Source organism: Erpetoichthys calabaricus, chromosome 11 (assembly GCF_900747795.2).
Source record: "Erpetoichthys calabaricus chromosome 11, fErpCal1.3, whole genome shotgun sequence".
NCBI classification, from domain to species: domain Eukaryota; kingdom Metazoa; phylum Chordata; class Cladistia; order Polypteriformes; family Polypteridae; genus Erpetoichthys; species Erpetoichthys calabaricus.
In genome coordinates, this window is record NC_041404.2 from 13,110,709 (window position 1) to 13,138,409 (window position 27,701).

The window sequence follows — 27,701 nt, forward strand, 5'->3', positions numbered from 1 at the left end:
TGCACAGGGTTACATCCACACGTCTATGTTACCATAAAATTTATAATCCAGACACATTTAAACTAAAGTTCAGTTTTGAGAAGAAACATCTTTTATCCGAGAAGATAAGCGCAAAGAATACTTTATTTTTTTGTGTATAAACCCGCTGATGTCGTTTTTTGTAGCAAATGCATTTATATAACAAAACCATATACACTGTATGCATGATTTCTTCCTGATTTAGTATTTTTGAATTCAATTTATTCGCGCTTTTAAGGTGTGTAATAATAATACTTGGAGGGAACGGTGCTGCAGTGTTAGGATATGTTATGCTGGTAATACTTCGCATTCGGAATGGAATAAAAGTTTATTCAAGTCAATTAGCTTTATTGTTATACGATTCATACACAGTATTGCGGCACACAGGAGCACGAAATAACGGTCACCAGGACCTCGGTACCATATATACATAAACACAAGAACTATACTATACTATCAATAAATAAATAAATATAACCTTCTCAGCTGCTTAACCCAATTCAGGGTCACCTAGGGTTGGAGTCTGTCTTGACTCACACACCCACTTATGCATACATCTACATGGAAAACAATTAGAACCAATTAAATCAAACAGGCATGCCTTTGGGATGTGGAAGGAAGAGAGGAATGCCTGGAACACTCTCCACATTGAAAGAACATGAGAACAGACTCGTATGAATGTATGAGTGTGAATTAGTGACCTGTGTAAGGTTGGTTCCTGCATTGTGCCCAGTGCGTCCTCAATAGGCACTGGCTTTCTCTGACCAAGAGCTGATTAAGCAAGGTAGAAAATGGATATTCTCCCTGTGTTCTCTGGGTCATCCGGTTTCCTCCAACAGATCAAAGACATGCAGGTTAGGTGGAATGGCAATACAAAATTGGCCCTAGTATGTGTGTGTGTTTGCCCTGTGATAGACTGGCACCCTGTCGAGGGATTATTCCTGCCTTGTGCTCTGTACTTGCTGGGATGGGCTCCAGGTTCCCTGTGACCTTGCTCTGGGTATAGTGAGTTTGGAAGATGGAGGGATGGATGGATGGATAGATGGATATTTTTTTTCCAAATTCTGCATTAAATAGAATGTACAACCAAAAAATATTTCCATATTAAATAGAATTTATCACTAGAAAATGGCATTAAGTGATTTTAGAAAATAGATGAATGGCAAATGGCGCAATTTGCCTTTCTGAATATGTGAGTTTCATTGACAAGATTTGAAATAATTTTTATTCTGATCAAATTTTTTTTTTAAATACAAAACAAACACTTTAAAGTTGAACATAAGACATTCTGACTGGAATTACAATAAAGTAAAATCCCATTCTTGGTACAGGATTTCCAATAATTTAGGTGATGTCGAGTTTAGGATTGAATGATTGTATCTTTGTTGGGGTTTGCTTGTAGTCTGATATGGCCTTTGATCATCAGCCAGCACACACTGGATGATGAGTGGGGATGGAATACAAATATTGTAAGTATCTCAAAATCTAAGGTTTTGTCTTGGAAAAGAGTGGACTCTGTCTTAAGGTGAGGGGCAGGGAGGTAGACTAAGTGATGATGACGAATTCTGGTTGTTCCAGCTCAGCTCGTTATGACTGTAATCCAAAATGCTCATGATGGCAACAGCAGTGTGACAGGTAATTATAGCTAGCTGAATCATCCATTAAAGCATAACACAACAAATAATAATATAGCAGAGCCTCATATCTGGGGATTTGACACTTACTGAAAGTTTTCTAGTACTGGCTTGGGCATTCCATTCAACTACAAGCTAATGAAATAGTAATAACTAGAAAATGGCAGGCAATATGAGTAAAAGATGCAGAATTAATAGAATTATTAGATAGATAGATAGATAGATAGATAGATAGATAGATACTTTATTAATCCCAAGGGGAAATTCACTTACTCCAACAGCACCTTACTGATACAAAAAACAATATTAAATTAAAGATTGATAATAATGCAGGTAAAAACAGACAATAACTTTATATAATGTTAACATTTACACCCCCGGGTGGAATTGAAGAGTCGCATAGTTTGGGGGAGGAACGATCTCCTCAGTCTGTCAGTGGAGCAGGACAGTGACAGCAGTCTGTCGCTGAAGCTGCTCCTCTGTCTAGAGATGACACTGTTTAGTGGATGCAATTATTAATTCAATCATTCATTTTCTGCAGCTTATCCAAAACTAGATTATTGGGGCAATAGTAAGGCCCATACGTCCCTTTCCCCAGCCACACTTGCAACTCACACTGTGGGCTCCTAAGGTGTTCCCAGGCCATCTGGGAAATATAATCCTCCCAGTGAGCTCTGGGTCTTCCCCAGGGTCTCCTCCCAGCTGGTCGTGCCCGTAAAACCTCTACAGGGAGATTATAAAATTAAATTAATTCTTATTTTAAAAATGCAGCACAGTGTTTTTGTGTATGATTTGGGACCCTTAACTGAATAAGTGGGTTTTGATGGATTATATTAACTGTACTATGATCCCAGGACTCACTCATGCCTGAGCAATTTAGAACTCCCAAGTAATCTAAAATGCACATCTTTTGGATGTGAGGGAAACTGAATACCTACCCCCCCTACAAAGACAGTGACCGAGTACTACTACTAGTAGTAGGAGTACGGTAGCAGTTGTAGTAGTAGTAGTATTGTCTCATGCATAGGCCTTGACTTAAACTCCCTATCACTGAGATACAGCAGGGCTATCTAATACACCACCTTGCCTTCCAGTATTAATAACATCTTTACTTTTAAGTTACAATTCTGCATAAATACTTCAGCTTTATCCTCTGCCACAACATTATCCATTAAAAGTTGTTTCCTTCATCACCCTCAAAAAATGTGTAGATCTTTAACTTCCTGTAAACATAACATTCACAAGCTTGCTTCACCCAATTCAGAATTGAGGGGGCCAGTGCTAATAATGGCAACATCTGGCACAAGGCAAGAACCTCTCCCTGAACTCTCTCTAGACCCTTGAACGGCTTTTATTAACTGGCATCTCACTTGCTGCAACAGAGCACTGCTAGGATGTCGACACCTACCATGGAAATGTTCATGGCCGAATAGGCCTCATGCTCACACAACTTGTCTGCCACCTCCCCTCACCGAGTAGTTCCCTGCAGCTGTCCAGCCTGTCATGCTGGCACACTGTGCTCTACCTGTGCAGCCATTCAGCCTTCTTTGCTGGTATCCCACACTGCACCATAATTCCTTCCATTAAGGTAAGTGCAAACCCTTTATTTCCCAATTCTGACCAGTCTCTTTCCCTGCTGTTGAGAAGCACCCCTACAGTGTGATGCTGCCACCACCATCCCTCACTATAGAGTTAATAAAAGGCAGGTGAAGTTCTGTTAGAGTAACAACCATTGGGTTCTGGTCACCTCTCTGACCAAGGTCCTTCTTGCTCAGCTTCTCAGTTTGGCCAGATGGTCAACTCTAGGTGGTGTCAGAGGGCCGCATGATTCTCAACTCAGAGCTTGAATGAAAATTTATCATCTACAATTAGATCCGTGGAAAAACCTTGCTGAGACCCTGGGATCACAAAATACCTGGCAAAAAATGTCAACAATGTCTTTGTTGTAGAATGTTGTAAAATCAGCTGTGGAGTGCAACTGCAAAAACTAGAGTACACAGAAATTAATGGAAGAGTTGAAAATGGAGGATTTGCAATAACTTAAGGGGATAATCCAGCATCCTGTCATATAGCCTGCATGTCCTAGGAGTACCATATTGATTTTTACTTACACTGTTATAGGTTTCTTATTTGCATTTTGTGAACAAGAGGCAACACTGTTGTTACCCTTCTACCTCAAAGTTTCACAATTATGGGCCCTGTCTATGTGAAGTTTGGGCCTTCTTAACAGTGACTATAAAGTTTCCAGTTTGTACTTCTCTTTCCTCACATAACACAAAGACAAGTTATGGTAGAAATACATATGACTGAGAGAAAGACACTCATTCTCTAACAGGACAAGTCTGATAAAACCTTGTTTATTGTGTCATTTATTACTCTTCAATAAATACTGAACAGGGAGCACTGTTTCACAGCAGTCTGTTACAGCATGGTCAGAATGATCAAAATATTAAGGGTATAGATCCATTTTATAATAAACAATCAATACATACATTTTACTCTGGTTGGTTTGTTGGTTTACACCCAAATGATCTATATAAAATAAAAGTCTATTTTATTATATTCTTAATATTTCTTATACCATTTGGGTTGAGCCACCACCCTTGAAATTTTTGTGTATGTAACAACTGTCCATTCTGGTTGTTCACAGGACATCTGCTGACTTCTTAATCATCTTTTGGTTCATTTTGTCTATTACATCAACTTTTCATTCTGGTACATCCTTTGTTTACTTGACTATCTCAGTAGTTTTCCAAAACCAATTCTTAAATTTAAACGTACACTGTGTAGTGGGCTTTTCCCCAGCCAGGACACCTGCATAAAGGAAGGACACATTGAGAGAGCTTGCACGGAGCATTACCTCTCCTAGAATGGCAGAGGGCAGTCCCCCTGGCTTAGGACAGTACCACGGGAATGAAGCTGGGAAGCTAAGCCCTGCTGGGCTCCATGGTCACCACTAGGTGGAGCATAGAGAATGGCAGAGTCTTTCATGGCAGGAATGCTGCCACACCTGGAAGTGCGGCTGGAAGGAGATCACGGGACACCTGGAGCACTTCTGGGTGCTCTATAAATGGAGCCGCCTCACTCCATTCGGGAAGCCAGAGTCGGGAGGGAGGGGACAACAATGCTTAACTGAGGAGGAGTGGAGGTGGAAAACAGAAGGAAAGGAAGAAGAAAAGTGCTGTATTGTGCTTCTGTACTGTTCTTGGTGCTGGTGGGAAACTGGGAAAATGTTTCCCACTGAATAAAAGTCTTGTGTTGTACTGCACTTGTGTCTGTTGTGTCGGGTGTTTGGGGAGCTTGTGTGCTCCCTGGTGATCACAAATGCAAACCAAAATACTTAACTATTGTTAACCTCTAAATTCTTCACTCACTCACCCACTCACTCACTGAAAGTGTAAGAGGTTAATTTTCAGCTCAAAGTTTATCCCAATTTTACAGTATAGTAATTTTAGCATTTGAATTTTTTTCAGTTTATTTTGTCTCATTCTTGCCTCATATGTCAATTGCACTACCTTTTTCGATCTTGGCTGCTATGATGCTAAGCACCTGTGCACATGCATGTGATCCCATGGTGGCCATCTTATTTAAGACTCAGCTACAGCTCAGTATTTGCCTGAATATTGTAAAGCTTGGGAAACCAAGTTTCTATGACAATTTCTTTTTCAGGTTTTTAATGTGGAATTTTGACGTTGTTTTTCTCACTTTGTTGAGTTGGTATCATTTTTTTGTTTTGGTTGCAGCTTTCTTAGACTTTCCTAAATTCAGCCCTGCTCTTTCCAGAATTCTCCTTTTGATTTGCCTATAAAAGACCTGCAACCCACTCTATACTGACCTTTTCTTCACACTTATATGGAAGAGTCAAAACTGCCGTTAGAAAACTGGCCTTGTGTGTTTATGCTTTCTTTTGATAATTGAATGTCCTATTCATGGTTGGTTCCTGCCTTGCTTCCAGTGCTGCTGGAGTAGGCACTGTCTCCCCAGGACCCCATTACCTTGTTGTAATAAGTGAAATAATGAAAGGTTGAAAATATCTTTCACGCTCTTAAGTATGTCCTGTGAACTTGAAGTCTGTTTTTTTTATACAGTAAATCTTCAGAGATTTAAATAAAATTTGAAGTTGTTTTCTTAAGGTGAGCTTGAGAAGTTCTGACACTGCAGGGTTAATTGCTATTATCCTTGTTTCGAGCTCCTGCCACGCTTTCTCCCATCTGTGCTCAGTGATAGGGGCCCAGCTGTCAAATGCTGAAGGATGCCTGCTTTATCTGCTGTATGCTCAGCCACTCCTATCTCTTATAGAAATGTTCATGGCGGGTCTGATTTCAGACTTTTGCTTATTGTGTTAAAGTGTGCCCTTTTGTGCCCATGAGCCTCACAAAAAGCACTGGACTTACCTGAAGTTGTGTTCCGAGTTGCACTATGGACAGAACACCTTCAGATGGGATTGATCCAGTGCTAGAGGGGAAGATGGGAGAAGGGACAGAGTATTCTGTTTGATTTTGCCGGGATAACTCGCAGACTAGTTGGAGTGAGTCACCAAATATGTCACAGAAGGCAACTGTCCTTTATGGAAGCACATTGCTGACTGTAGTTATGTAAATGAAGGCTACAACTGAAAATTACTGGAAAAGTCGCCTAATGTGACATGGCCTTCACAAAGACAAGATCCATAAAAAGCATTTGCATTGTCAAGCACATGCAAGTAGGAGACATCTTCAAGGGTCTGAACAGGTAAGCAATACCACCGTGGGGTGACAGGAGATGCTCTTGCTAACACAACATACTTTTCCATCTGCAGTTCAACGGGATGTTGACCAAAGGATGAGTGTCGTCACTGCCAGGTTTCTACAATGAAGACCCACCCTTCCAGGAACCAACCCTTTAAATCTACTTGGGACTGGAAGGAGGCAATAATTGTTCAGACTTCCAGTGACCAAGATGGACATCTCAGAAGCACTTCTTTCTTTTGTGTTTTAAAGCGCCCTCACGTGTTATATATTTTCCTATTGTTTCAACACATATCTGTATTAAATGAGGACCTACTGGTTCCTTATCCCCTTTTTGGTTTTCTCCAGCTCTTAATTTAATCACATTTGGTGTAGTCAGCAGGATTTGGACCTCACTGAATGATGTCCAAACCAGTTAACCTTAACCCTCAAGGAGCAAGTTTGGTGGCTGCAGCTCAAGGTATCTGTGCAACAGGTTCATTGAAAAGTCTATGGGACCCTCACATGTACTACTGTCACTGGAACCCAAAACTTTGTAGAAGTTTAACTGTTCATCTTTGAATGAACAGCCACAAGACAATACTAGCCTAAAGAAGACTAGGCCCAAATTCTGGATCCACTCCTGATGGATGAGGCACAAAAGGGAGTTTTCAATATAGAATAAAAAGCTGCCAATAATTATAACACTCTCAAATAAGAAATTCAAGTCTGCTATGGACTCACTGCTCTGCTATGGACCCTTCTCTGCCTCTTTCTGCTGCTACAAATGCAAAGAACTCAGGCACATCATTGCTAGCTGTCAACAGGTCAATGAACCGATGGACTGTGGATGGGAGGGTGTCATGTCCATGGTTAACCCTCTCTTGCTCCCTTTTACAGGCATTGCAGTAAACAATGGGCATATGGTAATCAATTACGGCAGCTACATTTTGCTGTTGCTTGCTGCTACATGATGTTGTAACAAATGGATGGAAAACAGACCAAACTTACCTGAAACCATGGTGAAACATGATGCAAATCTCAAACATTAAAAGCACAATCTGTTTTCAGAGACACACCAGATACTTCAGTGTGGTGGTTATGCCTTTGCTTCCATAAGCCATCTTTCTGGAGCCTGACTGGTCCTAACATAAAAGCAACAGCATGAATCTGCTCTCTGTCCCAACCCTGAGACTGGCCATGGAAGATAGTAATTCATCCCAAGATGTCTCCATGCCATGCAAGAAAGCAAGTAAGGATATTGCCATCCAGTGCGGAGAGGCTGACTTCCAGGATACTGAAGATGTAACGTCACAGGATGCTGCATCAGAAGCCCCCTGTGAAGGAGGAAGAGGAGGAGGTAATTCCACTGGAAGTGCAGCCTGACTTTACAGCTGGGGTCCCCAACTCTGGTCCTAGAGGGCACCAGTGGCTGCAGGTTTTCATCAAACCCTTTTCTTAATTAGTGATCTGTTGTTGCTTCTAATTAACTTCTTTTGATTTTGATTTTAATTTTAATTGACTTGCTCTTGAAGACTCAGACCCCTTGTTTCTTTTTCCTTAATTAGCAGCCAAACAATAATGAGATACAAAATGAACCAAAACATGAACAACAAAACATAACCAACATTGTCGATCATACAATATCTGAAAATAAACAAAAGGTGAAGGTCTCTGGAATGTTGATCTGCTCAGGTCCACAAAACATTCTAACGGCGCACTTAGAAAAGAGAAAATGAACCATTTTGGAAATGTCTGCTATTGCACAATGAGAGCAGCAACGAGCCATGGAATTAAACAACGGGTTTAATTAACAACAAGACTTGGTGCCAAATTATAAGCAACTGGTTGGAGTGAAATTGGTTGGAGTTTGAGGCCCTGACTTAGTTGGTCTTCTGTTGCCTCATTCACTTCACATTTCCTTTCTGTTTGGGTGCCACTTAAGGAAAGAAATGAAGCAATTCAGAGGAATGAAGAAATTCAAGGGAACAAATCTTAAAAAACAAGTCAATTAAAATTAATTCAAACGAAGTTAATTAGCAACAAAAACAGGTCACTAATTAAGAAAAGGGTTAGAATGAAAACCTGTAGCCACGGCGGCCCTCCAGGACCGGAGTTGGGGACCCCTGCCTTACAGGCTCTGCATTTTCACTATAAGCTACTGCTTTCTGGTGCTATATCATGAGGGTCTTCTTCATGTCAATGCTGATGCTGTCTCCCGTGTTCAGGCTCTCTTGGTTAGGTCTGTCTGTTTCACTGGGGCTGTGCTAAGGGGGGAGCCATGTCAAGCATGCAAGTGTAGGGGGCATCTTCAGGGCTCCAGACAGGTAAACAATAACCACCTGGGACAAGTGCAGTGATCTTGCAAAGGCAACATTCTTTTCAATCTGCAGTTCACAGTGATGATGACCAAAGGACAAGTGACAGAACTTCTGGGTTTCGATGACCAAGACCCGCCCCTTCTGGGAGCCAGCCCTTTAAATCTGCTTGGCACTGGAAGGAGGCAGTCATTGTTCAGACTAATAGTGACCGAGACAATAGCTCAGAAGTGCTTCTTTCTCTTGTGTTTTAGAGCACCCTTGCGTGCAATTTATGTTTCTATTTTTTTAACACTGTTCTGCCTTCTGGTTCCCCAACCCTTTTTTTGGATCCCTCAGCTGTTTCCCCTTGGGATGAATAAAGTTTTCTAATCTAATCTAATCTAATCTAATCTAATCTAATCTAATCTAATCTAATCTAATCTAATCTCAATGGGAGACTTAACTATACCACTCAAAAGAATTATAGGAACACTTTTTAATCAGAGAATAGCATCAAGTCAATGAAACTTCTGGGATATTGATCTGGCCAGTTAAGTAGCAGGGGGCTTGCTCATCAGGTTCAGCTGCTTTGGTGTTAATGAAATTAACAACAGGTGCACTAGAGGGGCAACAATGAGAGGACCACCAAAACAGGAATGGTTTAACAGGTGGAGGCCACTGACATTTTTCCCCGACTGTTTTTTTCACTATTTTTGCATTTGGCTGCAGTCAGTGTCACTGCTGGTAACATGACGCGATACCTGGACCCTACAGAGATTGCACAGGTAGTCCAGGATGGTACTTCAATACGTGCCAAGGTTTGCTGTGTCTCCCACCACAGTGGCCATAGAAGATCATTAACCCATCAGCAGGACCGGTATCTGCTCCTTTGGGCAAGGAGGAACAGGATGAGCACTGCCAGAGCCCTACAAAATGACCTCCAGCAGGACACTGGTGTGACTGTCTCTGACCAAACAATCAGAAACAGACTTCAAGAGAGTGGCCTGAGGGCCTGATGTCCTCTATTGGGCCCTGTGCTCACTGCCCGGCACCGTGGAGCTCGATTGGCATTTGCAATAAAATACCAGAATTAGTAGGTCCACCACTGGCACCCAGTGCTTTTCATAGATGAGAGCAGGTTCACCCTGAGAACATGTGACAAACATGAAAGGGTCTGGAGAAGCTGTGGAGAATGTTATGCTGCATGTAACGTCATTCAGCATGACCGGTTTGGTGGTGGGTCAGTGATTGTCTGGGGGGGCATATCTATGGAGGGACGCACAGACCTCTACAGGCTAGACAACGGGATGAAATCCTTGGACCCATTGTCAGACCCTATGCTGGTGCAGTGGGTCATGGGTTCCTCTTGTTGCAGAATAATGGCAGGCCTCATGTGGCGAGAATATGCAGGCAGTTCCTGGAGGATAATAATAATAATAATTCATTACATTTATATAGCGCTTTTCTCAGTACTCAAGGATGAAGGAATTGATACCATTGACTGGCCCCCAAGCTCGCCTGACCTAAATCCAATAGAACACCTCTGGGACATTATGTTTCGGTCCATCCGACGCTGCCAGGTTGCACCTCAGACTGTCCAGGAGCTCACTGATGCCCTGGTCCAGATCTGGGAGGAAATCCCCCAGGACACAATGCATTGTCTCATTAAGTGCATGGTGCTTGTCAGGCATGCATACAAGCACGTGGTGGCCATACAAACTACTGAGTAAGATTTTGAGTTGCTGCAATGAAATTTCGGCAAAATGGACTAGCCTGCCACATCATTTTTTCACTTTGATTTTCGGGGTGTCTTTGAATTCAGCCCTCTGTAGGTTGATAATTTTCATTTCCATCAAACAATGTGGCATCCTTTCACTTCTAACACATTACCCAGTCTATATCAGTAGAGATATCCAGCATGATTTTTTTTCTAATTGAGTGTTACTTTCATTTTTTTGAGCAGTTTATTATTATTATTATTCAAAATTTGACTAACACTTTTAATGTTAACAGTACATTACAGGTATTTTTTACAAAAGAAGGACAGACAAGTTAAATATCTTGCTTGCTGTCATGCAGTGGGTAGCAGGCAGGGGTTGAGTTGGTAGCCTCGTACTGCCTTAACCACTACAGCACACTGCCCATTTTATCTTTGACAGTGAAAGCAGCAACAGGTTTTACATTTCTATTCCATCATTGAAATAAAACTTTCATCTAAAGTGACTTACAAGTCACAAGTACAAAGAGTTCACAGCGTGATTGAAGAGGCAGCCGGGTGACCTACTGTTCAACATTTTAGCCACTAGATGGCAGAGAAGATTTCCCTGCCTGGATTCCAGTCCTGAATATGCACTGACACACTTTTTTGTTTCCTTTCCTCTCCTCATACTTAAGTTACAACAATTTTATTCTTGTGTGAGACACACACACACACACACACACACACACACACACACACACACCCTACTGCACAGAGAGCAGTCATAAAGAGTCAAGCTTACCCCATGCGTCAGAGAGCTCAGAGGTCATGTACTGAAAGTCTGGTATGGCAGAGAACAGAGCTTCTATTTTCTGAAATATGCAGGGCCTGACATTTGAATCAAAAATAAAAGTGCGTTCACACGCACACACCCAACTATTACTAACCTGTTCTGCTGTCATAGCTGGACAATTGCTGTCTAGTTGGGGTCATTTTTTGTGCCGTTGTTTATATCTTGGTCTCTTGTGTTGCCTAGAGTGCGTGTGTTAGACGACAGGTTTGCTATAATACTTGTGGGGCGGTGCTTCCATTTGAAAGAGTTTGCTTGTGTGGCCACCCGCTCTATTTCAAGCCTGCTTATTCCAGTTCAGTGTTAGGAGGACACAGAGCCAGTCCTTGCAGCATTAAGGGACACTACAGGATTCATCCTAGTTCATTAAAGGGCACATTTATATCTAACAGGCCATATTACACTTTGCCAAGTAACTTAAAATGGTTTCCTTTGGGATGTGGAGGGAAACTTGTATTCCAGAGAGATACTGTAAATGCATACAGGCTCAAGGAGACTGTGCAGATTCTACACTGGCAATACCTTGAACAGCATCAAACATTACAATTGTATTATTGTGCACTTTATGATTAATGACTCCAGTTAAGATAACAACATGGCTAACCTTCCCTTAGTTAACACAAGATGCAGGAAGGGGGGCCACATATTTGCACATAAAGACTTTGAAATGACTTCTTTGAATGATACGTGAGCGTGTTGTTGTAGGTCATTCATCACACCATCAGATTCTACCTCAGAAATCACTTTTCTAATATCAGGCCCAACAAAAATGCCTATTTAATTGAGCCACAGACAAACCTGGTACACACCAGACAGGCTCCATCTTTTCATTAAACCAAGGTTATAATGGTGGGGTTAGGCAGGCGCATTATATTTGGAACCACCAAGCTAGGTCTGATGATGTTTATGGCACCAAGCCGTAGCTTTTTTTCTAGCTGACCATTCCTTCTAATCCCAGTATCAGTTCTTGGCCCTGCTGTCCGACTCACACAGGAAATGTGGGAATTTTATACGTATGCCCTGACTGCTGACACTGGAAGACACACAGAACATTCAGTTCGATGCCAGTGGCGGTTTGAAATGTGGGTTGCTGGGGTGATGCCCCCCAAATATTTTAAAAATTCAACTAAAATTAATATGGTAATGTGAAATAATCATGAAATAAATTTGATTATTAGCATAACATGCCTACTGTCGGCACATGTTAACATCCTTTAAAAATTGGTTCCAATTTGCATTTGTTAATTTCTGTGTGAATTAAAAAAAAAAAATTCTGTATCAATACCTATATTTCCAGAGTGAAGGGTGCCGGCCAGATGAAACTGTATGTAAGTTCTTGATCTTTTGGCAAGCATGTGACCTGAGGCTGCCCTTTAATTGGTTGCTTTCAGATTCTTTCAGTGATGCAGCTCTCTGCGCCCCCGGACACTCCCACCATTTATTGGCAATGAATTAGTATTGTTTTAGGGTTTTTTTAATCTAACGTGATTGGACAATTGTCAACGCCTGTTGATGTTGTCATGTTGACGTCAATGGTTCACCATTCACACCCGCCTTTAACGTTACGTAACTACAGATGAGCAAGAGCGACTTTAAGACGATGGCAACTTCAAGCAGAACTTCACAAATGAATGAAAATTCAGTATTTCTTTAACGAAACACCCCTTCATAAATCGTTCACTTGAAGAAAAAATGAAGATAAAGGAAGCTGGACCGGAGCAACCTGACTTGAGAATTTGAGGATGAGCTTACACACAGACTTTTTCTCAGCTCTTGTTATAACAAATGGAGTTGGCTAACTGATGCAGTGTAAGTAATGCCTTGTTTTTGCTTTCCCTGTTTCAAAGTGTTGGTACTAAAGTGTGGTGGATAACGACAGGGTACGAGATCTAAAACATCTTTCTGAAAAATGCAAGAGGCATGAAAGTAGCTGCAGTCATTTAGACAATAGCAGGAGGCTACATTTCTTTTTGGCAGGTTTAGTATTGCCAAACAGCTGGATGAGGGATGCAGGATTGGCAATTGAAAGGCACAACGAAGAGGTGACCAAAAATGGACACATCCTGTCCAGAATAATAGATGAGCTATAATGTGTTTGTAGTTACTAGAATAGCGGTGTAACTTGGGGTGATTTAGGTAACAAAAAGTGAGCCACCACAGAAATAACGGTTGGGAAACACTGATATAGACAATGGTAAGAGGTTCATTTTTTTTGGCAGATTTAGTGAAATGACTCAATTTAATCAGAAAGTATTTGAGACATTTTCAGGCCTGTAGGGAAGGACGGCAAAATTTATGTTCAAGAAAATATAGGTGTCCCGACTGTAAAGACAAAATAAGATTTAGGTTGGACTTGTTCTGTGGATCTTACGATGTGAATTTGTGCCCAGGTGAGGTAAGCCTGGCAAACTTGCATAGGAATGGGCAGACTGGCAGCAAGTACAGAATAAAAATAGGGTGGAAATGACTCTGTAAATGATAAACTGGGATGCAATTGGAGCAAAAACCTGTAACCACAGCAGCCTTAAATGGCTGAACTTGATGACCCCTGGACTGTAGCCTGAAAAAATCTATCAAGTGCCCTTCTGGAGCCCGGACTGTAGTACAGACAGACAGACATTGTGACAACATTACATGCTGACTTTGAATTCTGGGCACTGTGGTGCTGCGGTCTTTTAGCACTGCTGCTTCATGACTTCAAGGACTAGTTGAATTCCTGGCTGGATGACCATTTGTGTGGTGTCTGCATGTACTTGAGCTTCATTTAACTTCCCAAAGATATTTATTTTAGGGTAACTGTTGAGTCTAAATTGCCATGACTGAAATGGATTTATGTGTGAGTTCCATGATGGACAGGAATTGCATCCAAGGCTGGTCTGTACCTTTGGAGTTTATCTATATATGATAGTATGGGCTTGGTCCACCTATTGGCCAAGTCCTGGAACAAACAGATCCTCAAAATGAGTTCATTGCTCATTTGATCCCTTGTAAAGTTGGGTGTTTGAAATTTGTAAATTTGTTTGAAATGCGTATCATTACAGTGAATGTGATGTAGCGTCTACGACATTGGACCTTTAAACCCCAAAGTTATTGATTTAATCTCACCACTGATTCATTGTGAGCAACTCTCTTAACACAAATGTGCTGGAATTGTAAATACATTATAATTTATCCTGATTCTTCAAACTACTTTGGTAAAGGAATCATCCAAATACACAACAGTAATGATAACTAAAACGAATTCTCTACAATGTGGCGTGATTCCCAGAGGGTGATCCTCATTGTTGAGGACCCAAGTGGCTGGACCAGGTCAAGGGGACACCCACATAAACCTGGCTGCGGCAGACAGAAGGTCATTTCTGGAGGGTGGGCCTGGACCGTGTGTCTGCCTGGGGGGTTGCCAACCAGGATCCTGAGCTGTTTCGTTGTGTGGTGGGTGCAGCAATGAGCTGTACCAGTGTATGCTCCCCAACCTGACCTGACTTAAGAACTGAAGAATGAAGCTCTTTACTTCACTTGGAAGCCACACTTAAACAGTCGTACTGTAAGTATGTACTTGTGCTCATGGCAGACAGGCACTACAAACTTAATGTGTTTTATTATTATAGTGCATTCCTTTCTCTGATTGACTTACTGTTCAGTTAGATGTATTCACAGGGCACAGCTTTCCTTACAATGGCAGCCTCTTCCTGGCATTCCATGCTTAGATTTTCTATGGCTCCAGGATGCAGCACTAGATGGCAGAAGTACGACATGCTTTGGTTACTTTTTAAAGGAAGCTAACACTACGCTTGAAGCTGAAATGCACAATGATGGAAGACAGCTATGAAATATGAGTACACAGATGAATGCTGAACAAATGCTTTTATATTAGTAAGAAAACGAAACTCCTGAAGACTTAATCAAGTTGCTTGTCGATATCCTCTATTATTATGATGCTGTTTGTTTTAATAACAATATGCAAGCACTTCTTCTTCATCTAAAGGCATCAATCACAAATGGTAAGAGCACATTTTTACTTTAAGTTATAAAATATCATGTCTATGTTTAAAAATCTTTTTATTTTAAACTGCCAAGGTCAAGGATGCCGATGTCCAGTCCATTCTTACCTAGCAGCTGACTGACCCTCGGTACTCACCAGGAACAGCAAGAAAGAAAATGCTAATAATGATCTAAGCTTACATTTATACGATAACTAACAAAACACAATGCTGTGCCTTCGTTGGCCAAATACTCAATTATTGCAGTTCATTCCTCCATTAAGAGGTATTTACAAGATTTTCACCATGGCAGCTTTTCTTTGAGTCCTGGCACAAATTAAATTTACAAATCCATGCTGGCCTAACTCTACAGTTCTTTCCAAAATACTGTTCATGAACCTGATATCCTGTTAAAAAGCTCAGGGCAGAAACTACACAACCCCTTAAATCCACACAAACCAGTGAGATGAACATGTCTGTAAGACTTTTATTACAGGACAGCATTTCCTAGAGCGACTAGGCTCATTCCAGGGCCACAGGGGATGAGTTATGGGGAAAGATTAAAACAGCCGAGACTTTGCAGTTTAAGCAAAAAGAGATTAAAAGGAGACATGACTGAAGCGTTTAAAATTATGAAAGGACTTAGTACAGTGGAGCAAGACTGTGACTTTAAAATGAGTTTGTCAAGAACATGGGGACACAGTTGGAAACTTTTTAACACAAACATTAGGAAGATGTTCTTTACACAGTGAACTATAGACGCTTGGAATAAGAATAAGTGGGACTTTAGGGACTTTCAAAACTCGACTTGATGTTATTTTAGAAGAACTAAGTGGATAGGATTAGCAAGCTTTGTTGGACTGAATGGCTCGTTTTCGTCTTGATTGTTCTAATGTTAAGTTGGGGGCTTCGCTCCCTGCTCGCTTTGCTCTCCAACCCCCCGGCGGATTTCACTTTCACCAAACAACAAATCTTTTAATTCTCGCGGATACGCCTCTTCATTGGAAAGAAACACTACTTTTCCCTGATGGCAACACAATCTACAAGTCTCCGACTTAAAAGTTTAAATCCAAACAATATATTCGATCTCTGTTCGCTCTTCTGTTATTTCACCGAGGAATAATTTCCGTTTGTTTGCGCTAATGCGATCTTTACTGTCATTTTTTTTGAGACTTTCGAATTTTAGTACTTTCAATATCTCCAACCTGCTCTGCATGTATATCACGTCAACGCTTTTGAATTCTTTACGACGTTCTACTTTGTCTTCTACTCTTTTCTCTTTTATTTCTGACCCCGGGCGTGGTTAAATCTCTTGGCACAAAGTCTCGTCTCGCGGGACTTCAAAGTATCTCTCTGAAAAAGTCCCAGGATTTTTTACTATAACAGAGAGATAATGTCATCTGCCTTTCATTTCCAACTTCAGTTTTCTCCATAACCCCGGCACTTTGTTTAAAGCAAGTACAGGCCTGGACAGCCATTGGCCCTCCCATCTCCCCACTAAGCAGATTTATCAACATTGATTAATGAGGTGTGTCATGCAGTGCATGAACCTCTTTAAACGGAGGAGTGGGAGTTATGTATGTAAGTTCACAAAAATGAGAACTCAATTAAAAGAGAGAAAGTAAAAGTTCGAAACAAGTACAACATAAAATTACTAGTCGAGCAAAGTTTTTACAATTAATGAGTGCAAGACAAGGCTATGCTATATTTAAAATCTCACCTTTCACTGCTACTCTGCTGAGCAGTTTTCTGAAGTAGTAGTAGCAGCATGTGACCGCAGAATTAGGGTTCTTGAGTAGAATGCCCCAGGTGGTAGACCACCTGGATCCACTGCAGTTTGCCTTTTTGGACAAAGATTGGGTGGAGGAAATAATTATGTCTGCCCCACAAGGCCTATTCTCACCTGGACAAAACTGTGAGGATTATGTTTTTTGATTTCTCCAGCACCTTCAGTACCATCCAGCCATCACTGCTAAGGGGTAAACTCAGAGACATGCAGGTGGAGGAGGAGGAGGTTAGGAGCAGGTGCCCACTACACGACAAACCAACTCAGGATCCCAGATTAGGACTTGAGTGCAGCCATGCAATGGGTGACCCTATGGTTGCCTGGATAATGGATAATCTGTTGGAGAGACTGTGGTTTGTGGGACTCAAGGACTGTGTTACTGATACAGACATGAGCAACACAGAAGCACCACAAAGAACAGTCCTGTCTCCTTGTCTCGTCAATCTGTACACCTCAGACTGTAAATATAACAGCAGGTCATGTCACTTGTATTCTCGGATAATTCTGCAGTTATAGGGTGTACTGACAAAGGGGATGAAACAGAGTATAAGAATCAGGTGGAGGACTTTGTTTGTTGGTGCAAAAAGAATTGTCTGCATCTGAACATCAGCAAAACCAAGGATCTGGTTATCAATTTTCACCACACCAAAGAGACTCTATGTCCAGTCACTATTCAAGGAGTGGATGTACAGGTGATCCACTACTACAAGTACTTGGGGGGGGTCCACATTAATGACAAGGTGGACTAGTCCCAGAACATAGAGGAACTACATAAGAAAGGGCAGAGCAGGCTTTTTTTTTTTCTTAAGAAACTGTGTTCCTTTAATGTGTGAAATGACATCCTTCACATCTTCTACAACTCTGTGATGGCCAGAGCGATTTTGTACGCTGTGGTGTGCTGGGCTGGTAACAGCATTTAAAGAGAGGCCCAGCGAATCAACAGGCTAATTAAAAGGGCAAACTTAGTTATAGGATGCACTCTGGACCCCCAGGAGGTAGTAGCGAAGGAATTAAAACAAAACGGAGTGCCATTATGAACATTGCTGCACGTCTTCTCTCTGACATACTAACACTAAAGACTTTCAGCCAATGGATTATTCAGCAGAGGTGTCTCATGAAATGCTACTGGGGATCCTTTATACCAACTGCAATATGTCAGCATAATGCCTCGCTGTGACTGTGACAGTCAGGTCAGACATTTTCTTCCTTTACAGTCATTCTGGTGTGTATTCAGTCCAAAATGTGCGTGTATATTTGCTTACATACTTATCTGCCTATTTATCTACTTAAAAAGCTTCTGCAAAAAGTCAAATTTACCCCTTGGGACACGAAGTTCTTCTATCCATCTATCTCTTTCTAAAAGCAAATGGGAAACAAGCTGAGTGGGATGGTTAGCAGGTAGTTTCTTTTCTCAGGACAGTATTTTAGAAAATGATGGTCAAGGTAACATAAAGACTGCTATGGAAAATGCTTTGCCCACATCAAAACTGTCAGGTAGATTGAACTTTTTGTTAGCTTGAGCTTATAAACAAGACAATTTTAATTTACAGATTTCAAATGGCCACAGCCAATGGCTTTTGGTTGGCTTGGTCTTGTAGGAGTTGATTTTAATGTACAGTATATTACAAAAGTAATCTTCAGTATTTAAAGGAATGCAGTCAAACTAACATAACTGAGCTTTCACTACCATTTCATTTGAACAAGGAAATTTCAAGTTTAAAAATACAAAAACAAGCAGTGGCTATTATATTGTTGCAATAAGTAGAAAATAAAGAGAAAAACAAAAAAAAAAAAAATCAAGGAGAGAAAGATTATAAAGGAAATAAAGATGAACCCCTGATGTGATACAATGCAGCCCTCCATTCAAATATGACCCCTAGTACTTCACTCCTACACGTGTGTGGTAATGCATGAAGTTGAAGTGTACGTCTTGCTTCGTATTTTCCTCCTGTGCACAGACAAGGCTTGCTGATCTTTATTTGCACTTTGAGCTACTTTTTTGTATGAAAATGTGCTATACAAATAAATGTTATTATTATTCGCTCAGGTTGTCTCTAGTTATTTACTTTGTTAAGTGGAGAATTTCACTATGACAGGTGGAACTGTATATAAAATAAAGAATAATTGATCTCTGTCGCCCCAACGTTTCACTGCATCATTAGACTAAGCTAACTTTGGGACAAATAAGCCTCCAGCTAACTTTTAAGTACACTACTGAGAACAGCAGTAGAAGTGGGCCTTTCATGTTGATGGCCTTCCTGCTTTGATTGCAGCCAGCTGTAAACGCAGACCCTAACACCTCTGTAAAAAACATACCAACACGCTATTCACATGGAAGGCTTCCAAGGAGGGTCCTAGCAGAGACACCGTCACTCATAAAATGAGCAGCTAGCCTGAAAGCTTAGTTTTCTTTTATTTCACAAAGAAAGTCTTCAAATGATGGATAGCCCAGCGCATCTGTAAATGGAGGTACACTGGCTTCTCTCAGACTTTGTTAAGTAAGTCCGACTTACACACGCACATATGGAAGAGATTCATTTTAATTTACAACTCAGTATACAAACCAGAATCCAAACAGGAGCACAGTTTGAATCACACACACAAAATATTTTCTTAAAAAGAAAAAAAAAACACAACCATAAAGTGCTTATTATAAAGGAACTCATCGAAGAGGAGCTTCCGGGGGTTAGAGAAGCAGGAAGGCAGAAATGACAGCCACACAGAGTCAGGCCACTGATCTAGCTCTCTGTATTCACTGGAAAACTAAACTCTGAAAATGTAAAAATGAGAAATAAAGGATTTTTCAAAATGGGGATAGAGAACACAGGTCCTGGTGGACAGCAGTAGGGTGGCTGGTTTTCATTCCAGCTAAGTTCTTAAGAAAGAGTGACCTCCCTGTTGTTTGACTGGCTAATGTCACATGAAAACAAAGCTGTATTAAGGATCTTTGTGAACAAAACACCCCACAGAATCACCATAAAATGAACAAACCCATATCTGTAACACAAGATGGCACAGTGTAAAAAATGTGCTTCGTAACTGCAGGCATGTCTGCTAAATAAGTGGGCAGCTGCGTTCCTGTGGGTTGCTTGCTGGACACATGGCAGAGCAGAGTTGTTTCCTCCACAGGTACTCACATGTTTAAAGGATTTGTACTCCACTATACAGACTTCCAGTTAGGCCACCTTTCATCATCTTCGCCAAAGGATGACATCCCTGTCTTGACTTTGGCAGGCAGTGTGGCTTACAGGATAAGTAGTCTTTAAACTGCATGGCCCCGGGTTTCCAATTTCACCATAAACTCAATGTGTGACCTGAGTGAACCACTTTATCTGCCAGTCCTCCAGTTTTAAAAAATAAAAACAAGTACACAATACTGTAAATGCAAAGTAATTTGGCATGATGTTTACTTTGGAAGGGGCCTATAAAATGTGATGATGTTGTTTTAGCTGGTGGGCAGAGTGATGATTATTCATGAAATACTAAATTAAAAGTATGGTAGCACTTTAGTTTAGGTCCTGCAAACATGCAGCTATTACTCACTTACTGTTACGTAACAAACACTTCCTTTGGTCTTAATGGCACTTACCGAACAAAGCATCAATTAAGTGTTTATTCATCTCTGCAATAGGGGCTACTAAAATAACTTCACTTTGGAATGGTCTGAGGTGGCTTGCCTGATTCTCTTGATATTACATACTGTATTTGAGTATAAGACCTGTGAATTCTTCAAATTAACAATTTTACCTGCATGTCAATATGCCACGCTGCACAAAGTTGAATGGCCACTGACGCTTTGTAAATGTTACAAAGACCAAAAGAAGCTTTAGTTACTGTCTTGTCACATGAACAGTAAATGAGTAATAGAGGTATTTTTTGCAGTACCTAAACTAAAGTGTTACCAAAAGTCTCACTCTCTCCAAATAGCTTCATGTCTAACTACAAAGAGGACTATTTCATTTATGTTAGGTAGAATGCCCAGAGGGGACTGGGAGGTCTCGTAGCCTGGAACCCCTACAGATTTTATTTTTTTCTCCAGCTTTCTGGAGTTTTTTTTTGTTTTTTCTGTCCACCCTGGCCATCGGACCTTACTCCTTTCTATGTTAACTAATGTTGTCTTATTTTAATTTCTTATTTTGTCTTTTATTTTTCTTTTCTTCATTATGTAAAGCACTTTGAGCTACTTTTTGTATGAAAATGTGCTATATAAATAAATGTTGTTGTTGATGTCAAAGCATCTTTGACAGAGTTAGTAGTACATTTAAAAAGAAAACCATTTCAATGTGAGGGCACTCCAGTGTGGAAAATGCAAATAAAACTTTGCTAAGCCTAATTAAAGCTTGTTATTTCTGTTTCCTGGGAGATGTAATAATAATAAGCATACATCTTGACTTCTACTATACTGTGATGAGTTTTGCCTTGCAAGCTACTCTGTTAAATTGCACCACAGTGCTCATTGTGAAAGCTTCTGTATGAATTAACGGTGGTAAAATGGCCATCCTTTCACCATTGCTCAGGGAAGGATTAATCAGAGCTGACAACACAACACAACAATCCCGACCTGCAGGGACATAACAGTGCATAAAAATCACGTAATTCAGTTAGGGGTCACTGAGGGGCCAGAAGCTAACCTATCCCAGCAGTAGAACATGTAAGGCAACCATCCTGCCATAGACAGGGGAACCAATCCTCAGCAGGGCCTATGCCACCCTTGGCCAATTCAGAGTCACAAACTAACTTAAAACACATCTGGCAGATAAGAAAAGACACGAAAAAGGCCATGACCAGTCATGAGATTCAAACCCAGGACACCTGATCTGTGAAGCAGCAGTGCTAGTCACTGTGGCACACCATCTCCCAGTACAGGGACATACTTAAGCACTAAATTCAAGGGCAGCTGCCTGCTTTCACTAGGCTTACATTCTGTTTCCGTCTCCACTTTTTATGTTTCTTTCCCACTTTTTCTCATAACTTTTGCTTTTTCCACCCATTTCAGTGTCATTTTACAAGGGTAGCTTTTAAGGCCACCTAGTAGTGCTCGCTTTTTAAAGCCGCAGAGCTTATACACCTATGCCCACATTTATTAAACACCTCAGTTTTACTCCCAGGAATTGCAGTAAAATTCTGAATAGGATGAGAATTTGTCCAACCGCAAAAGAGGACATGATAAGTAGTTATGAAGCATCCTACTCACACTCCCAGCAGGAAGTAGGAGGCCATGCTTGTGAATGAATGACATTTTATGGCATCCCGAGCTGCAAATGCTAACGTTTTACCATAAAGTGAATACATATCTATCTATTACATAAAAAACTCTTGGGTTGAGATGTGATCCTCTCGATGAGACACTTTGAAGTCCTGCAAGACTAGATATTATAACCTTAGGAAGCAAGACCCATGAGACGGTGACTTTTGCACGTCACGCCCTACTTACAAACAATTTAAAACAAGTTCATGGACATCTAACCTCGTAGTTGTTGGAATGCTTTTGGCAGACACACTTCATGTGCTCCCAGCTCTTAAAAATGTTATATATTCTAGATGGCACGTGAATGACTAAGCGAAGAAGAAAGAGCAGCGCCTCGAAAAGAGACACAAAAGCGCTGGAGAGAAAAGAAGGCAAAAAAGGATGCACAAGAGAATAGTAATCTCTGTGCCAATTCAGAAAATAAGGAAAGTTATAATCAGCCCGGACCAAGTGGAATTGAAAAGCTCATAGGTCAAATCCGGGTCAGAAATAAAAGACTTCATAATGATGTTCAAAAACGTTGGCGCGATACACATGCAGTGCAGGTTAAAGAATATGAACGTAGGAAAAATCGAAAGTATCAAAAAAAAGATAAAGATTGCATTAGCACAAACGGAAATTATTACTGGGTGAAATAATGGAACAGCAAAAAGAGATTGAATATATGGACATAGGTGATATGTCAGAAGTATGTAGATATTGTAAGGCTTTAAAGTTTAAGTCGGAGATTTGTAGATCGTCTAATTCCTGTTGCCATCAGGGAAAAGTAGTGTTGCCTCCCAATGAAGAGGCATATCTGCTAGAATTAAAAGATTTGTTGTTTGGTGAAAGTGAAATCCACAAACACTACAGGCAAAATATCCAAGTCTACAATAATCTTTTTGCATTTGCATCATTCAATGCTCAAAATGTAGATTTACACGATTCAGGACCACACGTGAAACGATGAAGTCAAAAGAATTAACACGAAAATTGTAGAACAATTACATGCCAAATTGGTTAAATGTGTATCAATAGACTATGCTGAAGCAGTTAGTGCTGATAGTGTGGAAGATGAAAACATCAACTTACAATATCCCGTAGAATATCTACAAGTGTTAACACAGTCCGGACTCCCACCGTCTGAATTACTGTTAAAAGAAGCATGGACCATGCGCTATGAGAATCTGTGGTCCCGCAACAATTAAAGCTATGACAGGTTTAATTTTGAAGAAACCACAATGGTCTATGTATATTTATGATCATGGAGAAGCAATGCTACATAGAATAGAATCGGTGTTTGGTCAAATCAGAGCATACATTTACACGATCGAATTTCAAAAATGGGATCTACCTCACATGCATTTATTGGTTACTTTGCAAAATAAATTATTAACTGCTGATGATGTAGATCACCTTGTCTGTGCTAAAATTCCAAACAGAGAAACCTATCCTGAATTATGGTACAAAGTCACTAAACTCATGTCTCACAGATTACATTTAAAAGATTCAGTATGTTGGGACTCAAAAGAGAAAAAGTGTTTAAAGAAATTTCCAAAAACGTTCATTCAATCAACATATATGACTAAGGCTGGCTTTCCTGATTATCGCTGAAGAGATAATCGTCACGAAGAGCACACTTATCACGGAAAGAAAGATGGTAAAATTGTGATGATCGATAATTCAATGATTGTACCATATAACCCGTATTTGCTCAAATGATTCGATTGTCATATTATGTTGAGTATTGCGCGTCGGAAATGAGTATTAAGTAAATCTACAAGTACATTCATAAAGGGCATGATAGAGTACCCATAGCTTTATCCAAAGAACAGTCTCAGGACAAAGTATATATCATATTTAGATACTCGGTACATCAGTGCAATGGAAAGCGGGTAGCATTTAATGGAATTGCCAATGCACAGTCAAAGTCATTCTGTTGAATTATTAATGATTCATTTACCAGGTCAGAATATGATTCAATTTAAAGAGGACGAAGAAGCAGAAGCTTTAAAGGTAGCAAAAAATAGAAATACAAAATTCATGGCTTATTTTGAACTTAATAAAACAGATGTAAATGCAAAACAATATACGTATGCTCAAATCCCTCAACATTACACATGGCAGAAACAAAAATGTCTATTTGTGTATATATATATATATATATATATATATATATATATATATATACAGTATATATATATGTGTGTGTGTGTGTATGTATATATACAGTATATATATATGTGTGTGTGTGTGTGTGTATATGCATCTAACTAAGCAGTTACTCAGACATTAAAAAAAAAGTTAATTAATTTTATATGTGGTATATTATTAGATATATAAAAAAACTATACATAGAATTTTAATTACGCAGATGGATTGAAATGTAAAGTTTTGTTTCTAGAGGAATAATTGTTTCCCTTGGGATGTGTTCAGCCCCCCTCTTCACAATGGCATGTAGCACTGTAGGGGAACGGGTTTTTCCGTGAGCGAAGCGAGCAGGGGACAGAGCCCCCTAGTAATAATACTAATCAAAGTAGTATGAGAAGAAGAATAAGGAAAACATAATAATGTATGATATTGTGCTTAGCTGCACGTAGTTGTTGTCACTTCACAACAACATAAAGAATAATGCTGGTTGCATCCATGACCTCTTGTGCGTTGATACTGTGATCTTCTTCGTTCGGCTGCTCCCGTTAGGGGTTGCCACAGCGGATCATCTTCATCCATATCTTTCTGTCCTCTGCATCTTGCTCTGTTACACCCATCCTTCTTCTTCTTCGGCCAACAGTAGCCCAATTTCTGCCAGCACCCTGTTGGCTAACAGTACTGGTGGTGGTCGTTGTTAACCCGGGGTTCGACCGGTCTGGTATGGAAATTTGTATTGTTGTCCACATATTGATTTGGCAAAATTTTATACCGGATGCCCTTCCTGATGTAACCCTCCGCATTTATCCGGGCTTGGGACCGGTGTGAAGAAACACACTGGTTTGTGCTTCCCCTGTGGTTGGATACAGCTTGCAATTCACATATGCATGCTCATCCACAATAGGGGCAATGATTCTTATATGTGTAACAGCAAACACACCAACAACTCCAGAAAAACCAGAGATTTGAAATAATGCAATTTACTTTAACATTGCCGCATGTTGAGTGGTGGAGAAACTTATAAAGCTGTGTATTACCTCAAGCATTGTAAGGATGTCAAAGTTTGGTACTAAATTCTAGAAATGGTTGGTTGTGACATGCCCAAATCATTGCTACTTTCATTTTGGCTGACAGCACATTGGCTTCTCCACATACATGGAGCAATCTTGTAACATACACAATTTGTTACGAATATTATTCCATCTCTGTCAAATCGATATCTTTTTACAAGTTCATTGATGTTCAATGTTTCCAAAATATTCTTCTTTTCACAGAATGTGGGTGCCGATTTCTGCCTGAATGCCATCTTCTGACAGCTCCTAGTGAGTCAGGACATATCATGAGCTCTTCTAAATCCTGGTGAAGTTTGGAATGATTTCCTAAACTAGGAAAACCAATTAAATACTACTACTTCTACTCCTAAGAGTAGGGCCAAATTTGTGTCACTCTGAGATTTTTGAGCCAGTTAGGACCATTTTCCTACTCTGAGATGCTTGATAAATATGGGAACTGATCTCCATAACACTGAAAGAGGCAAAGTAGCAGCATTCACTTAGGGTCTCCAGAAAGGGTCTTCTGGGCAGGTACTAATAGAACAGCCCCAGGAAAATGACAGAGACCTTACCCACCTCAGATGGTAGTCCCCTTTGCTGTTAAATTGTAGGTCAGATTCTCCTTTACTTCCCAAGCTCTTGTGATGCACTGTCCCATTTCTTTGACCCTAGGCTGCCATCTCACAGCGGCACTCTCTCCGGCAAAACAGTGTAAAACATTCTTTGTGCCAAATACTCAAAGGAAACCCTACTATCTACTGATTTCAATCTTACCCTGTGTCAGAACAGTCACAGATAATCTCCCTCTCCTGACCTATGACATCTCTTTCCTTATTCTGTGGATCATTTCCTCTTTCCACACAGGAAACCCACTTTGTAGATTTGCATTTCCCTCAAATGGGCCCCTCTCCAATGACTAGGAACAGACTAGAATATGCTGTACTATAAAACATAACTTTGTGAATACTGTGTGTCAAGTGTTCCAGTCTGTGAAGGTTTATTTGATGCATTGTCCGTCACAGTGACCATTATGACAAAGTGCTTCTCACAGACCAGGCACAGGTCTGGCTCTCTGTAAACCCCTGGTGTACGTGACTAGCAGTGTGCCCCATTACAAGCCAATTAAGACTCTTCACTACAGCTCAGACAGCAATGTGGAAAACTCTTTACAAAAGCGTGACTGGAAAAAAGGATCATCAGAGAGTAAACATCATGCCAAGTCACTTTACCTTCCTCTCTGATTCACAGTGAAAAACTGTCAACAGGATCCGGTGTATGTGACATCTAGCAGAAAGTCTTTAGAGTTGTGTATGATCCCAATAAAGAACAGGACACATATTCACCACTCTGCAGTAAGAAGAGCCACTTGCCTGGGATCAAAGGAGAAATTGTGCATCCTGTTTGAGGTCAGAGTGAAGAATCCACTTCCTCTTCAGTTGCAATTTCCGGCTCAGTTTTCTGATGTTGACAGGAAAATTCTGCCTGCCTGATATAAATAAGGAGGAGGTTTGTACTGTACTACATGTCCTGCAAACTTGTTCCTAGCAATTTACTGAACAACACTTTTTCTTTTCCTCTGGCACATTGACTTGAACAGTTTAAACCATTTCTCTAACAAAAATGATAAACTGCAACCTAACATGGAAAAGATAATTTTCCTTTTTTTTGGGAAAAAATCTTTTGGCAGTCTGTTTGATTCCCAGTGGAGCATAGGCAAAAGGATTCTTCCCTTTCAGCAGCAACTTACTATACAACAGTCCATTTTGAAGAAGTATGACTCATTTAAGTTCCTTTCTTGGTCTCCCATTCCTATAAAGATATAAAAAGAAAATCTATTTTTACATAATGGCCTTAAAAGTTTACAGATAAGCAGTCAGGTGCTTCCATAGACAAGGAAGGCATGCTAAGGGAACTGAGCCTCATCAATCCTGAAAAGAGAATTAAACCAGCTAACTTGTAAATCATGTTTAAGGACAGCAGTGGATATCATGAAAGCAATGTCTTTACACAAAGGGTCGTGAGTACACTGCCTGGTAGTTGATAACTTGAAGGCATTTAAGAGCGACCAGGATGAACTACTAGCAGTTTAGCCATTTGGTAACCAACAAGCTTGATGGACTCAGCGGTCTTATTTTTTTTTTCTTTAAATTTCTTATTCCTTGGTACCCTTGTGTGTCTCTCTAGCATGTTCCTATAAAGCCTGTTTCTCAGACTCTAATCCCAAGGCACCTTGTTTGCCTTCAGTCCACTTTTATACTTTCAGTCTTTAAAGGTGACTCTCAGCGTGCCTCCTACACGTTT

At 40.4% G+C, this 27,701-nt stretch overlaps 1 protein-coding gene across 1 annotated transcript in view; it reads right to left on the reverse strand.

Annotated features, from left to right (window-relative positions):
* Window positions 1–19,367: 19,367 nt before the first annotated feature.
* The window catches only part of LOC114660186 (actin filament-associated protein 1-like 1), an 88,018-nt gene continuing 79,684 nt past the window's right edge, over window positions 19,368–27,701 (reverse strand). Inside the window, exon 19 of the mRNA XM_028812707.2 lies at window positions 19,368–27,209. Coding sequence (XP_028668540.1) covers window positions 27,183–27,209 — 27 coding nt within the window. The 3' untranslated portion in view covers window positions 19,368–27,182. The remainder of the gene's footprint in view (window positions 27,210–27,701) is intronic.